The sequence below is a fragment of the Brassica napus genome, chromosome C6 (assembly GCF_020379485.1).
Source record: "Brassica napus cultivar Da-Ae chromosome C6, Da-Ae, whole genome shotgun sequence".
Lineage (NCBI taxonomy): Eukaryota > Viridiplantae > Streptophyta > Magnoliopsida > Brassicales > Brassicaceae > Brassica > Brassica napus.
In genome coordinates, this window is record NC_063449.1 from 36,952,533 (window position 1) to 36,966,526 (window position 13,994).

Sequence of the window (13,994 nt, forward strand, 5' to 3'; positions counted from 1 at the left end):
GGACTTTGCCAAAACCCAAGATGAATGTCTCAACTGGACTGGACTGAACTGATCTCGACTTGGACAGACCCTCGGCTTGATCATGAAGACACTAACAGGTCAGGAAGGACTGATCTGGACTCGGACATAATCTCCTTTAGCTCCTGGACAGTTCTTCGGACTTCCCAGCGGAGTATCGAGCAGAAATTCGAGTGATCTGAAATCCGTGGATCTGAACTAACTCCGGACAGTACCTCCACTTGATCATCAAAGGAACTGACTGTCCTGGACTAATTCAGTTGGACAGAACCTTCCCTAGGCGTCGACTCGAAATCAGTATAGAGCTGACCTCGAAAACTCTTTAAAACTTTCGAAATAGCTCGAAATCACTTGCTTTCTTTTTCTACTTTTCTCTCACATTTTTAACTTGGTTTGGACAGGTCTGGATGTCTTGAAATGAGCTGGGGTCGTGGGGGTATTTATAGGAGACAGCAACCAATCAGCTTCAGGTTGGTGGCAGCCCGTGTGTCGCTTCGCATGGCTCCGGACGCTGCGCGGCGACACCTCGTGCTCCACATGTCTTTCAGCATGGCCAAGACACATGCAGGACGCCACCACTCCTCCCAGATGTCAGGCTGCATGACTGCTACTCATGCAAGGCGCCACAGCATCACACACATGGCTGGCCGCATGCTACGGTTGCATGCGCGGAGACAGCTCGTGCTTAGTCGATCCGCCTTGTGCTTCTACATGTCAAGCTGCATGTATAGCTTCCATGCACGGCGACACCTCGAGCTTCTGTAGACACTCAGCTTGCTGAACAGTTGACACCACGTTCTGATCCCATGCAACGAACCACCTCGAGCTTCTTGGTCCATTGGCATGATTTTGGTCCTTCCGGTAAATTTCTGACCCGCGAACAATCCCGAATATTTTTTTCTACTCCCATTCTGATGAGCTGAATATTTTTAATAAACTCCAATCTGAACTCTGACCTTAGCAGTAAATATTTCCTGATCCTTCGGCTTAATCGGAAACTTGCATAATACCGAAATTAGGGTTTTCGTCTTAGACTTACCATGTTGTTTCTTCTAAAAGCACAGTGAACAGCGCTATTCTTCATCTCCCTTTCGTTAGCTGCCAAATTCATAAGACTTATAACACTACTCAGATATTAGGAAACACTTTCTTGTTTCATTAGAACTCATTATAGTAGAAACCAAGTATAACATTCTACTACTAAAGGTAGTGTTATCAGCCTTACAACAACCTTCATGGGTTGGAAGTTTTAGCTTGCTTGATTGTTAGTTTTGTGTTGAGATTCAGCGCAAGCTAAAATATATAATCTGTGCATGTATAAGACAGTACCAGTCATGTTCATGATTTACCGAGAATAATTAGAAGTTTGGTTAAACAATAATTCTAACAAAATGAAGGATTTGTGATTAATTAATTACTAATTGTTAATTCAATGACATAAGTTGTAATTATTATGATAAAACAAGAGTTGTTTCTAAAATGTACTTTAGTTTTAATAGAATTGATGAATTACAACGGTATAAAACATAAAGATTAACCAGCCAATCTGCTACAAAAGAGCCAAAAAGCTGAAATTCTAGACATTAAACGACATTGCCACCACCTATGTCGTTGCCGAGAGAGCTCCAAACTCAAAGAACTAAAGACGGGGATCCAACCGAGAAACAACCACCATGGGGGGGAGGAGCTGAGCACACCGGAAAAGGACTATGAGTGAGAAGCTCAAAAAGAGAGCCACAAAAGCGAGGTTCCTGGAAAGAGAACAGGTCCAGCTAAAGGCAGCTCCGTCGAGACCCTTTCATGACCTTCCATCGTCCTACAAAACGGGGGGCTTACTCATGAGTCACAATGAAACCTAAACCCCACCGCTTCATGACCGTTAAAGCCGTTACACGGCTCACTGCAGTGTAGAAACATGCTACCACAGAGAGCTTGGGCGAGAAAAACCCACCACCGCTCTTGAGGAAACCGTTTGAAGCCGTTCTCAACAGATCTAGGCAGCAGAAAGCCAGAGAAGAGAAAACTCACTGTGTCGAAGAAGAATGCTGGAGAAATTCTAGCAGCGCCACCAGATAAGCAACAACTGCAGATTTATCTATTCAAAGATGAAGAGCAAGGAAATATAAAATAAAAAAGAAGAAAAAAAAACCTTAGAGCATCGGCAGTGGTTTAGTTTCTCAACGAATACCGTAGACATAAAATAATAGTATAATTTTGTATTTTCATTAAAATTTAAATAAAAAACATATTTTATTATGTCATGACATGTATCAAAAAAAATCTCTCATAGTTTCCAGAATGTTTCTTGATGAAGAGCAGTCCCTCCCCATCTCACTTGCTTTTATCCCTCTCTCTTCTTTTGTACAATTAACTATCTCTTCCCCATACTATTGATGCTGATGCTCTTAGAACACCTCCATTGGAGGATGAACGTGAGTATCACAACAAATATCAATTATAAACAATAGAAAGTGTCTGGAGAGAGAAAAATACAATATCTATGCAGAGATCTGATTTCAACATTTTAACATATCAGTTTTCCAAATGTCATCTTATTATTGATCTTTACCTTTAAAAGAAAACAAATTTAATTAAATAAAAAAAATTGTATTACAATAGTGAAAGTATAAGGAATGAGAACCTTTTATGGGGTTCACCCAATAAGGTTGCTCTTAGAATCTCATTAGCACTTGGTCTCTCTGAAAACCTGAAATATGGAAACCATCAATGATAAAATTAGACAACAACTTAAAACTAAAAAAGCATTTTGTTTGATTCTCTCCTATAAATTTCAATCAAGCACAATCATAAAACAACTATAAACTAGTTCTTATCTATCTTTTGTATAAACTTTTTTAGATTACTTCTCCTATATATATTATCATGTATCTATCACTTCTCAAAGCAAAAAAAAATCTATCTACAAAAGGTAAAATTTTCCCAAAAGATTTTTTTTTGGTAAAAAAATTTCCCAAGAGTTAGCTACTAGTTTTGTATTTTGTTGTTATCATTAGTTCATAGCGTTAATGTATTATCACTTGTATTCCATCAAATTTATTTACATTCTTTTAAATTCCATGGTAAAAAGAAAACATAAGAATTAGTCAATTGCGTTAAAATCTCATAAAATCTTTTAAAATACTACAAAAGTTATTACTTGTGAATTCTTTCAAATTCCCGAATCCAATACCAACCCCTAAAAATTCTTTTCGAGATTGACCCAAGGAGGCAAGGACAATGAACTTGTAGTCTAGTGGTTTGTACTAGTAACGTTACAGCATCATTAGAAGTTCAAATCACATAATATATATACTGTTCAAACGAATTTTTATTTTCATTAGAAGTTCAAATCACACTCTTTTTTTTTAATGAATGTTAAAATTATTCAGATAAAAAATTTTTTTTTACAACTTGTGTGACTTTCTTGTTTTGTAAAAGAAACAACTCAAAATTACTAAACCTTCTTCCAAATCTCTATCGTGAAGCAAACCATATTCTCATGGCATGAGGATATATAGCTCCAATTCTGGCCCGTGCTGAATCGATGCGGTTCCGTATGTGCTTATCAACATAAGCAATCCGTATGTGCTGAAACACTCTTATCACTTGACAATCTTAAAACTTAAAAGGCCTCATCATTATGGCTTGGTGTTAGTTGAATATTGTGGTTGTTATGCAAAATTGTGATTAAAAAAATCAACACTTAATTAATAACTGACGGAAACGTTAATATATTTTCAAATAAAGTTTTGCATTACTGTGGATGAGCAGTTGCTGCTCTTCTTCTTCGTAATCGAATACTCAATTCTTCAAAGCAAAGCTTCTCACTTTCTTTATCCCCCGAAGCTTTTCAGCGTTGCCATTACAACAACGACTCTGATTCTGGGTCAAGCTATGTGTACCAAAGCTACGACTTTGGAACAAAACAATCCTTTGAATCATTATGTTTGTGTCGTTCCTTTGGACTTTCAGTATTCAAAGCATTAAGCTTTTTGTTTTTTTTTTGTTTTTCTTATGATTTGGTCTCTTATCATTTAATGATTTTGGCAGTGTTGATCTGAAACTCTTCAAACTTGTATAGGTATTTTCATTACATTACTCGGTCGACTTCATTATCGACAAACAGTATGTCATGTTTTTGTTTTTTGTTTTTTATTTATTTATTGTGATTCTCTGTTTTTATATGCATCACAACATCCATTTTCTCCAAGAGGTGATAGCAGAATCGATGATCAGGCAACTTAACTAGCTAACTTGCGGTGCTTATGTCACATTATAGTTTTTATAAATTAAGATCAAATACAAATGATATGGTTCCTTCTTCTTTGATAAACATCAATCCAGCCTCCTAAGCAAGTACTCAATTTGGACTTCCTTTGTGAGCGGCATGATCCCTTCTCCATATAGTTTAGCAACTAAGCTAGGGTTGATTTTATAGGAAGGATCAGCAGCTCCAGTTTCTGGATCGTTGACTGTTATGTCTTGACCGAAAATTCTGGCTTTGACCTCAACTCTTTTCTTGATAACCTCTTCAACTGTTTCATACGTCAGGAGTCCCAACAGTTGTGTCCGGTCCTAGAAAAACTCAAGCCAGTTTACCACAAAAGAACATACAGATAATGAATAAAGAGAATTGCATATAGAATAAGAGTACTTGTTCTCGGATGGCTGTTTCATATGTAGCTGGATCTTCACGAAACTTGGCTTCAGCAACAAATTTACCATAGTGAATTCTCTTTGAAAGTATCTGCAAAAAGAATCAAATGAAAGTTCCAGGTCTCATATTTTGTCCATTAGTAATATATATCACATGCCAAAAAGTTTCTTGCCTGTAAACACATTGTGTCACAGAGAGCAGATGAACCACTATTACCATCGTCCCCTGGCTTGACCAGTCTGGGAAGAATGTGTTTGAAATACATGTTCCACACCTTCTTGTTGATGTTTATCGAATCGGCGCAATGATGTAGAACCTGGTTTATTCACAAGAGAGAAGAGAAAAATTGGCTTAACTTCACATGTATCATATGCATATGTAGCATCACACTATTAGAATCTTGAGTGTGATCCTTTAACTTCACCTGTGGGTATTGAATAGGGGGAAGGACTGGCTCAGGCAAGCATTGTGGGAAGAAGGGATGTTCATCTGGACTTTTGTATCTGTCCACCTAATTTTCAAGCAACACAATCAGACACTAAAAGCTAACTTTGAAGCTTGGTTTTATTTTTCCAACCTTAGCGTGAAGCTGTTCGGTTTCTCTGATCATAAACTCGACCAAAGATCCTTGAAACCCTTCCATAGTAAAAGCATCTTCGTCATATGTGTTAGCGTTGTAACGATACTGAGCTCGCTCAAGAAGGTTGAAGATAATGCTGTCCTCTTGACGAATAAAAGAGTGTCTTATGCTGTCAAGTGTCAAGCTCTCACTCGCATCCACCCGTAGCCCCCTCCTCGAGCATCTGAAACAAATTAGCCACACATAAATGTCTGTCTTACCATATTCCAGAAACTTAATCGACTTCAGCTAAAACACTATGCATTATGGAATATAATTATCATTTAAATGCATAAGAAAACGATAGTAGTTAACAAGATCCTAGGCTCTTGGATCAAACAGTAATATAGCATATTCTATATCTACTCACTTATCAAAAAAAATATGTTAAATCTACTCGAAAAATGTGTCAGCTTTTAAACAGATAATTAGATTAAATCCTGCATAATCCAGATCCAGACATGTCTTTTACCGTACAGTCAGACATAGTAAAGCCTTTTTAAAAAAAAATCTCGTTTAAAAACAAGAATTACAACGAATGTTGAAAACAATAACGGAAAAAGACAGACGAGTGTAGATAAAACCAATACTACTAGAAATTTTCGACATAGTGACGGCATAGCTACAATTTTACTATTTAGCCATGATTTTGGGCTTTATAGCCGCAATTTTTCCAAGGCTATGTTGAAAATTTCTAGTAGTATATGTATATGGCATGCATAAAGGCTTTTTCTTTCTCGTTTTAACTAAACAAGAAAACACATTACCGGATCGGTGTTGCTGGGGAGAGACGGAATGAAAGAGAGCCAGGTAGTCCAAATCTTGATTTACCGGGTAGAGACGTGACAGGTGTAGAATAATGCGCGAGACTAAGTCTTGGCCAGTTGTAAAAAGTGTGGTTAGTCAGTAGCCTAGCCTCCATCGGCGATAGAACCTTGTTGTTGTCAGTTTGAATCTGCGGGTTTGCATCCGGAGAATCACGAGAGAAAGAAGAAGTTAAGACAACAAATTAATATCAAGAAATGGGAAAGGAGAGAAAATGGGGGTGGGGATGAGAAAGAAAAAAGGACAGAAGAGAGATTCGGTGAGTAATGGAATCACAGTGCTTTAATGCTTCTTTTAAACTTTATGTTCTGTCATGAAAGGTGACTGTCCAAAAAAATAAAGGGATGTGTCTTTGAGCCATGACTTTGGCTCAGATTTTGAAACTCTCTGCTTTCTCTTGGGGGATTCTATGTTTCCACTGAAATGGAAATTTTACATGACTTGGTGATCCATTGTGATTCGAGCTTGGCACACATTGCGTTTGGTCTTAAACTTGCAAATCTGTTCGAGCCAAACTATGATTTGAGTCGTTTCATCGACCATATCATATGGTTCTTCTTTTAGCGATTTTCATTATATAGAGTTTTTAATGTAGTTTTGTGATTTACTGTAGTTGGAGGTATTTGTTTCCTCCAAGAAATTACTTTTCGACGGATTTTGGTAGTAATATGAGAAAGAAAAAAAGATAAATAATTTATCAGAGTCATGCAGGCTCATGTGCTAAAAAAAAAGGCAAATGTCTCATACTCCACTTTAGTCTTTAGATATTTAATTTTGGGTTCCAACTTTCATGTATCTACTATTTTGGTTATGTTTTTGGTTATTGTTGTGCTAGTTTGTTTTCTATCTTAGTTTTATAAAGGAATTCAACTGTGAAATATTTACTCATTTACTCTCTCTTTTTTTACGTTTTCCTTTTCTCTTGATTTTTATCGCTAATATTTAAATTCATTTGATGTTATACATTCTACAATATTAAATAAATCTGTCAAATATAACTAATAGTAGTGAATAGTTAAAATTTCATTTTAGCATATATAACTAAAATGTTCATTTCAGATTTCATATATTAACCCTTTATTTATTTTTATGTGGTTACCAATTAAAGTCTTGATTTACCATTTCGACAATACACCTATATAAATGAATGTGAGTTTCTCGCTCTCATAAATGACTGTTCCAAATCTAAGATAAAACTAACTCAGTTAAATATACAAAGTACCCACATCAGTATTGGATTCGATTTCTCCTGGGAACTAAATTATCATCACTTGGTCAGTCTGGACTTGGTTCACCTCCTGGCATTACACTACAAGAAAACATCAAAGATTCTGAGGGAAAAAATCGTCGGAATTTCGTCGGAATACCGTTATTCCGACGACATACCGACGAAACAAGTCGTCGGAAATAATTCCTCGGAATTTCTTCTTTCGTCGGAAATCCCTCGGAATTTTCCGACGGAATTCCGAGGAAACAAATTTCCGAGGATATTCCGAGGACCATTATTTTGTCGGAAATGTCCTCGGAATATACCGAGGGAGAACTTCGTCGGGATATTTCCTCGGACGTTCATCGATCGATGCGTTTTAGACATATATACATCGATCGATAGGAATATACCGACGGAACTGTTCCCTCGGATTATACCGAGGGACATGTTCCCTCGGAATATACCGAGGAACACGTTCCTCGGAATATTCCGAGGAACACGTTCCTCGGAATATTCCGAGGAACACGTTCCTCGGAATATTCCGAGGGAACAGTTCCTCGGTATATTCCGAGGGAACATGTCCCTCGGTATATTTCGAACTTTTTTTTTAAACAGATCGATCGATGGATTTATGTCCAAAAACGCATCGATCGATCGCGTGAAAAATATAATTAATTTCCTCAGAATGTAAAAAATATTAATTTTTAAAAAAAATAAAATTTCTGAAATTTAAATTCGAAAATATGAAATTAAAATTAAAATTAAAATCATATTAATTAATATTCAAAGTTTCACAAATAAAAATAAAACATTCCGAGTTTTTGGGAAAAAAAAAAATAATCTACGGGTCTGGCACGTCTGGGAACACCTCGTTCGGGTACATCCTCTGCATCATCTCCATCATTTGCTGGTTCAGCCTCCTCTGTGCCTCATAGCCCGCCTGTTGAGCCGCCATCTGGGTCTCCAACAAAGATATACGATCATCTTTGTCCTTCAACTGAGCCGTAAGTACTTCTGGATCAACAAAGGGCGGTGGTGCAGAAGAAGGAGGAACCGACCGGGTGCGACGACCCAAACCGACCAAACGTCCCTTTTTCTTTGGAACCGACTGAATAGAAAATAGCCAAATTTACAAATTTAAACAAAAAAATAAATGAATTGAACTTTTAAAAAAAAGAACTTACGGATTCAACGATTTCGTTGATTCGACACCGAGACAAGTTGGTCGAAGCCGTCGAAGCGTCATCCTCGGTTTGAAGCTGAGACACTTCGTCTACCACCTGAGTTTGGACCAGGTCGACCACGTCCCTCACAAGACCGTCATCAATCTGGCCGGTCTTCTTGTTGGTATACGCCCTCCTCATTAGGGCGAGATCATCAACCGGCTCGCCATCATTTTCTTCCGCCTTGAAAAAAAACATAAATTAAAGAAACATTAGAAATTAGAAGAAATGCACAATAAATTAAAATTCTGAAACTCAAATAATTGAAGAAAAAACATTTGAACTTACCATGCGATCTCCCAGAGTGGCAATAGATTGAGCACCCAAGTTATGCTTGTAGATGCCCTTCCCTTTACGGTCGCTCCTGCGGTTGGTGGAGTTGGTGGAAGAAGTTTCTTTCGTCTCTTCCTTATCCCAATGCGCACACAACTCCTTCCAGACCGTGTCGTTCATCGACTTTGGTACCTTTTAATATAAAAAAAAAATAGTTTATTAAATTTAAAAATAGTTTAATAAATTAAAAAATTGTTTAATAAATTAAATCGAACCTTATTGATTTCCCACTTTTTCTTCCACTCGTGGATCTGCTTCCCATAGTTGTCCATAACTTTATGGACGAAGTGGTGATAGATAAAGAGCGTCTCATCGGAATTCCAGTTGAACTCTTGCTGAAAAAAAAACACAATTAGTAAAAATTAATATTAAAGATTAAAAATATAAGTAAAAAATTAGAATACTTACCGCAAACTGACGAAACCACAGAACCTGCTTTTCGGTAGGGAAGTGAGTGAAAGTCGGATGTCCCTTGTCGAGGGCCGAATACATCATACGGTTGATCCATGCGCTGATCCCGTTCCCGGATCGGTTGAACCTAATAAAAAGAACAAACGGTTAATAATGAATCAAAATTTAAAGAAAAAAAAATGTTTAATTACCATGTTTGACCATGTCCATGTGGATACGGAGTGAGATACGGAAGATGGTCACGACCGGGCTGTTGAACCAAATCCGCAACACTCATCACTCCTGGAGGACCCGGAGGAGGAGGAGCGGGTGCAGCAGCGGGAGCGAGAGGAGCAGGAGCGGGTGCAGCAGAGGGAGATGTATGGTAGGAGCCGTGGGGCGAAGGGGAATCCTGAAAATGGGTGGAATCCCGAGACTGGCTCCCCGTACCACCACGACCACGACGCTGTCGAGGCCGGATCTGATCATCATGAGACCTGTAAATTAAAAAAAATATATTTAATAAATACAGAAATATATAAATTATTATTTTTTTTTAAAAGTCTCAAATAATTTAATCACAAAAAAATATTTATAGATATTAAAAATATTTAATAAATATATAAAAATAGTTCTAAAAAAAAATAGTTTTAATAAATAAAAAATAGTTCAATAATTACAAAAAATAGTTTTAATAATATATATATATATATTAAAAATATTTTTAAATCCCAAATAATAGTTTTTAATCAAAAAAAAGTTGTATAGATATTAAAAAATGTTTTGTAAAATCCAAAAAATCGAATTTATATACAAAATTTTTTTTGTAAAATCCAAAAAATCGAATTTATATAGAAAAATCGTTTGTAAAATACAAAAATCGATTTTATATACTAAAATGATTTTCTAAATACAAAAAAAAAAAAAAATAATAAAAAAATTATAAATCAATTCAACAAAACAAATTATTCAACTAAATCACAATTCTAAACCTATTATACAACCAAAAATCACAATCCTAACCAATCACCTTAACAAAAATCTATCAAAACTCCACAAAAACCTAACAAATAGAATCTAAGAGAGTGGGATAGGGTCCTTACATGATTTGTGTAAGAAAAGGGGGAGATCGCCGGAGATATCGTCGGATTTCAGGGGGAAATCGCCGGAAAAAAAGAGAGGAATCGCGCAGAGGAAGAAGAGAGAAATGGGGAAGAAGAAGTGGCTCGTGGTTATAAAACCTAGGGTCCGACGGACATTTTCCGTCGGAATTTTAATTTCAATTTTCGCGAAATATTTGCCCGGTAAAATGAAAATATATGCCGAGGAAATTCCGACGGATAGTAAAGTATCCGTCGGAATTTCCTCGGAATATTCCGAGGAAATACCGAGGAACAATTGTTTGGGGTTTCAAAACATCAATTTTTTTGGGGTTTTTCATTTGTTATACAATTGTAATGTATACCATTGAGGATTCTTTGTATAGATTAGCATAAACCATGAAATAACAAATTTCAAAACTAAATGAAAGTATTCCCTATACCATTCATTAAAACGTATAAGTGTTTCTCTTATGTTGTGGGATTTCGTTCATACAATCGGAAAAGTGTTAATTAAGGGGTAAGGAACAAATTTTAGACTTCATAAGTAACGTAAGACACTTTATAAGGGTTATCTAGGTGTTATTCAAACCGCAAAACGTTTTTTTCGGTTTACAACCCCTATTTCCTCGGAATTTCCTCAGACTATTCCGAGGAAACCCTTGTCTTCCTCGTAATTCCGTCGGAATATTCCGAGGAAATTCCGAGGAACTAGTGTTTGGGGTTTCAATCTTGTATGTTTTTTTATAAACGCATCGATCGATGCGTTTGTTTAGAAAAACCCATCGATCGATCACCAGATGGACGAAAGCCGTAAGAATGTGATCGATCGATTGGATTGAACAATCGATCGATGGAACAAATCTGAAGCCTTCCTCGGAATATCCTCGGAAAATCTTGTATGTTTTTTTATAAACGCATCGATCGATGCGTTTGTTTAGATAAACCCATCGATCGATCACCAGATGGACGAAAGCCGTAAGAATGTGATCGATCGATTGGATTGAACAATCGATCGATGGAACAAATCTGAAGCCTTCCTCGGAATATCCTCGGAAAATCTTGTATGTTTTTTTATAAACGCATCGATCGATGCGTTTATGTGAAAAAACTCATCGATCGATCACCAGATGGACGAAAGCCGTAAGAATGTGATCGATCGATTGGAATGAGCAATCGATCGATGGAACAAAATCTGAAGCCTTCCTCGGAATATCCTCGGAAAATCTTGTATGTTTTTTATAAACGCATCGATCGATGCGTTTATGTGAAAAAACGCATCGATCGATGGGTGTGCGAACAGAATTATAAGGCAAAACCTGACCTTTTTGGATCTAAACCTCAGAACTCTCATCCCCTCCGATTTCCCCTATAATTCCCCCCCCCTTTTTCTCTCTCTATAATCATCCGATTTGAACAATTTTGGGCTCTATTCCCCTTGATTTTTCGAGCTCTACCTGATTCCTACACTCGTTTTCACCCTAAGACAGGTATACTCCGCGAATCTCCACATTCTGAAATCGTGTTCTTGAGCAATTTTTTGGGTTTTGTGTATTTCTTATTTCCGTGTTGATTCCTTGATCAAATATGCATGAAACATATGTTTAAACATGGAATAGAACACAATTGTCTGTGATCAACGAGTTTGTAACAGGATTAGAGATGATTTACGGATTGACAATTTTTTTGAATTTGGTTTTTTTTTTATCACAACTCGATTTCGCTTTTCATTTTCATGTTGCCTTGAGTTCTTAATTGATTATAACCATGTTGAGAGCAATGATTCTAAATTAATACACATGATGATGAATCATTCTGAATAATTAACATTTAATTACCTGATCGGCCTGAGAAGCAAGAATGAAAGGATCATAATATTGCAGCTTTCGCCTCGAATTTACTGATGTAACACCAAATGCATCTGTTCTCACACCTCGATCTGGGGTGTTGTCGTGCCAATCACAATAGAAAACAGTACAGCGCAATCCAACCATGCCCAAATACTTAATTTCCAAAATCTCATGTATGTGTCCGTAGTATACATCATCTCCTGATGCAGAACAAACGCCAGCATCATAAGTCGTACTCGAACGTCTCCTCTTCTGAGTTGTGAATGCATATCCTCGAGTACAAAATCTCGGATATGACTTCACAACAAAGTTTGGTCCAACGACCATCTCACGTATCCAATCATCAAATGTTTCACCTCTGGCCAAACCAGCAGACACCTATTAATAGCACATATATATATATTATATCAATAAATGTGAATTAGTATAAATATGTGATAAAATATATTTTAATTTGTTTAAAGCACTCACATAAGTAAACATCCATCCACTAAATTCTCTCTGCTTCATTTCTTCTAGTTCGTCCTCTGTGGCGTATCTATACTCGAACCGGTTTTCTGCCATGAAAATCCTGTATATGATGACAATAATGTAATTAATTAAGATTTAAATTTCAATTTGTTAAAATAAAAATTTGTAAGCTCATTTATTTACCTCTCATATTGAAGAACGTCTTCGCAGTTGGTGAGCAAATATGTTTGCAAATGACTGCGCTCCTGCTCAGTAAGTCGACGGTCCTTTGGTTTTCCGCTAAGTCGTCCAACATCTGTGAAAATGTCTGGAACCGTAACATGATATGCTGCCCGTTCGCCTCTATCATCATGCCGAGCAGGTCTTCTGTTTTTGGTCTGAACTTCTGCTGGAAAGTAGTACTCGGCAAAGTTTGAAGTTTCTTCATTGATCATCTGTGCGACTATAGAACCTTCCACCCTACTTAAATTTTTCACCATCTTCTTCAAATGGAACATATACCGCTCATACAGATACATCCATCTATACTGCACAGGACCACCAAGTTCCAATTCTCTTGCCAGGTGAATAACAAGATGCTCCATAACATCAAAAAATGAGGGAGGAAATATCTTCTCAAGGTTGCACTGAATCACGGCTATGTTAGTCTTCAAATTTTCAATACCTTCAAGAGTCACTGATCTCGTGCATAAATCGCGGAAGAAACCACTTATCCCTGCAATTGCTTCATGAACATTTCGTGGTAATAGTTCCTTGAAGGCGAACGGAAGGAGGCGCTGCATCATTACATGGCAATCGTGGCTTTTCAAGCCAGTAAACTTTCCTTCCTTTCTGTCGAAATCCAATCAAATCTGGAAATTCCACATCGTTTGAAATCCAATCAAATAACGCATCTTTTCCCGCTGCATCAAGTCGGTATATGGGAAAAGGAGCCCTACCATTTTCATCAACATGAAGTTCTGAACGAGCACATATATCGACTAAATCCAGTCTTGACTTCAAATTATCCTTTGTTTTACCTTGAACATTAAGGATCGTGTTCATGAGATTGTCAAAAAAGTTCTTCTCAATATGCATGACATCTAAATTATGCCTTAGCAGATGATCCTCCCAGTATGGCAGATCCCAGAAAATACTTTTTTTGTGCCAGTTATGTAGTTCTCCAACAGCATCTACCGGAAAACGCTCATGTCCACCGACTTCTGGCGTCCTTTCTGCACCAAAATCTCTTAGTTGTATCTTCAAATCTTTCCCACAAATTTCCGGAGGTGGACTGTCAAACACCCTCTTGTTCTTCG

At 37.1% G+C, this 13,994-nt stretch overlaps 1 protein-coding gene and 1 long non-coding RNA gene across 2 annotated transcripts; both read right to left on the minus strand.

Annotated features, from left to right (window-relative positions):
• Window positions 1–1,486: 1,486 nt before the first annotated feature.
• LOC125588612 lies at window positions 1,487–3,439 on the minus strand. Its single transcript, XR_007324744.1, has 2 exons — window positions 2,047–3,439; window positions 1,487–1,834 (listed from the first exon to the last, which is right to left on the minus strand). It is a non-coding gene; the product is annotated as an uncharacterized LOC125588612 (long non-coding RNA).
• An 845-nt stretch (window positions 3,440–4,284) lies between these two features.
• On the minus strand, window positions 4,285–6,396 carry LOC106397603 (chorismate mutase 3, chloroplastic). Its single transcript, XM_013838218.3, has 6 exons — window positions 6,062–6,396; window positions 5,253–5,478; window positions 5,100–5,186; window positions 4,848–4,991; window positions 4,673–4,765; window positions 4,285–4,593 (listed from the first exon to the last, which is right to left on the minus strand). Exons 1-6 carry the CDS (start codon window positions 6,214–6,216, stop codon window positions 4,354–4,356), a joined length of 945 nt encoding a protein of 314 aa, XP_013693672.1. The 5' UTR covers window positions 6,217–6,396; the 3' UTR covers window positions 4,285–4,353.
• Window positions 6,397–13,994: the final 7,598 nt, after the last annotated feature.

Bases quoted from the DNA above. Each gene is read 5' to 3' on its own strand.
- LOC106397603 (XM_013838218.3), bottom strand. From the start codon at position 6,216: ATGGAGGCTAGGCTACTGACTAACCACACTTTTTACAACTGGCCAAGA. The intron at 5,479-6,061 runs GTAATGTGTTTT...AATTTGTTTCAG, and splicing joins TCCCCAGCAACACCGATCCG to ATGCTCGAGGAGGGGGCTAC. The intron at 5,187-5,252 runs GTTGGAAAAATA...CTTGAAAATTAG, and splicing joins CCGAACAGCTTCACGCTAAG to GTGGACAGATACAAAAGTCC.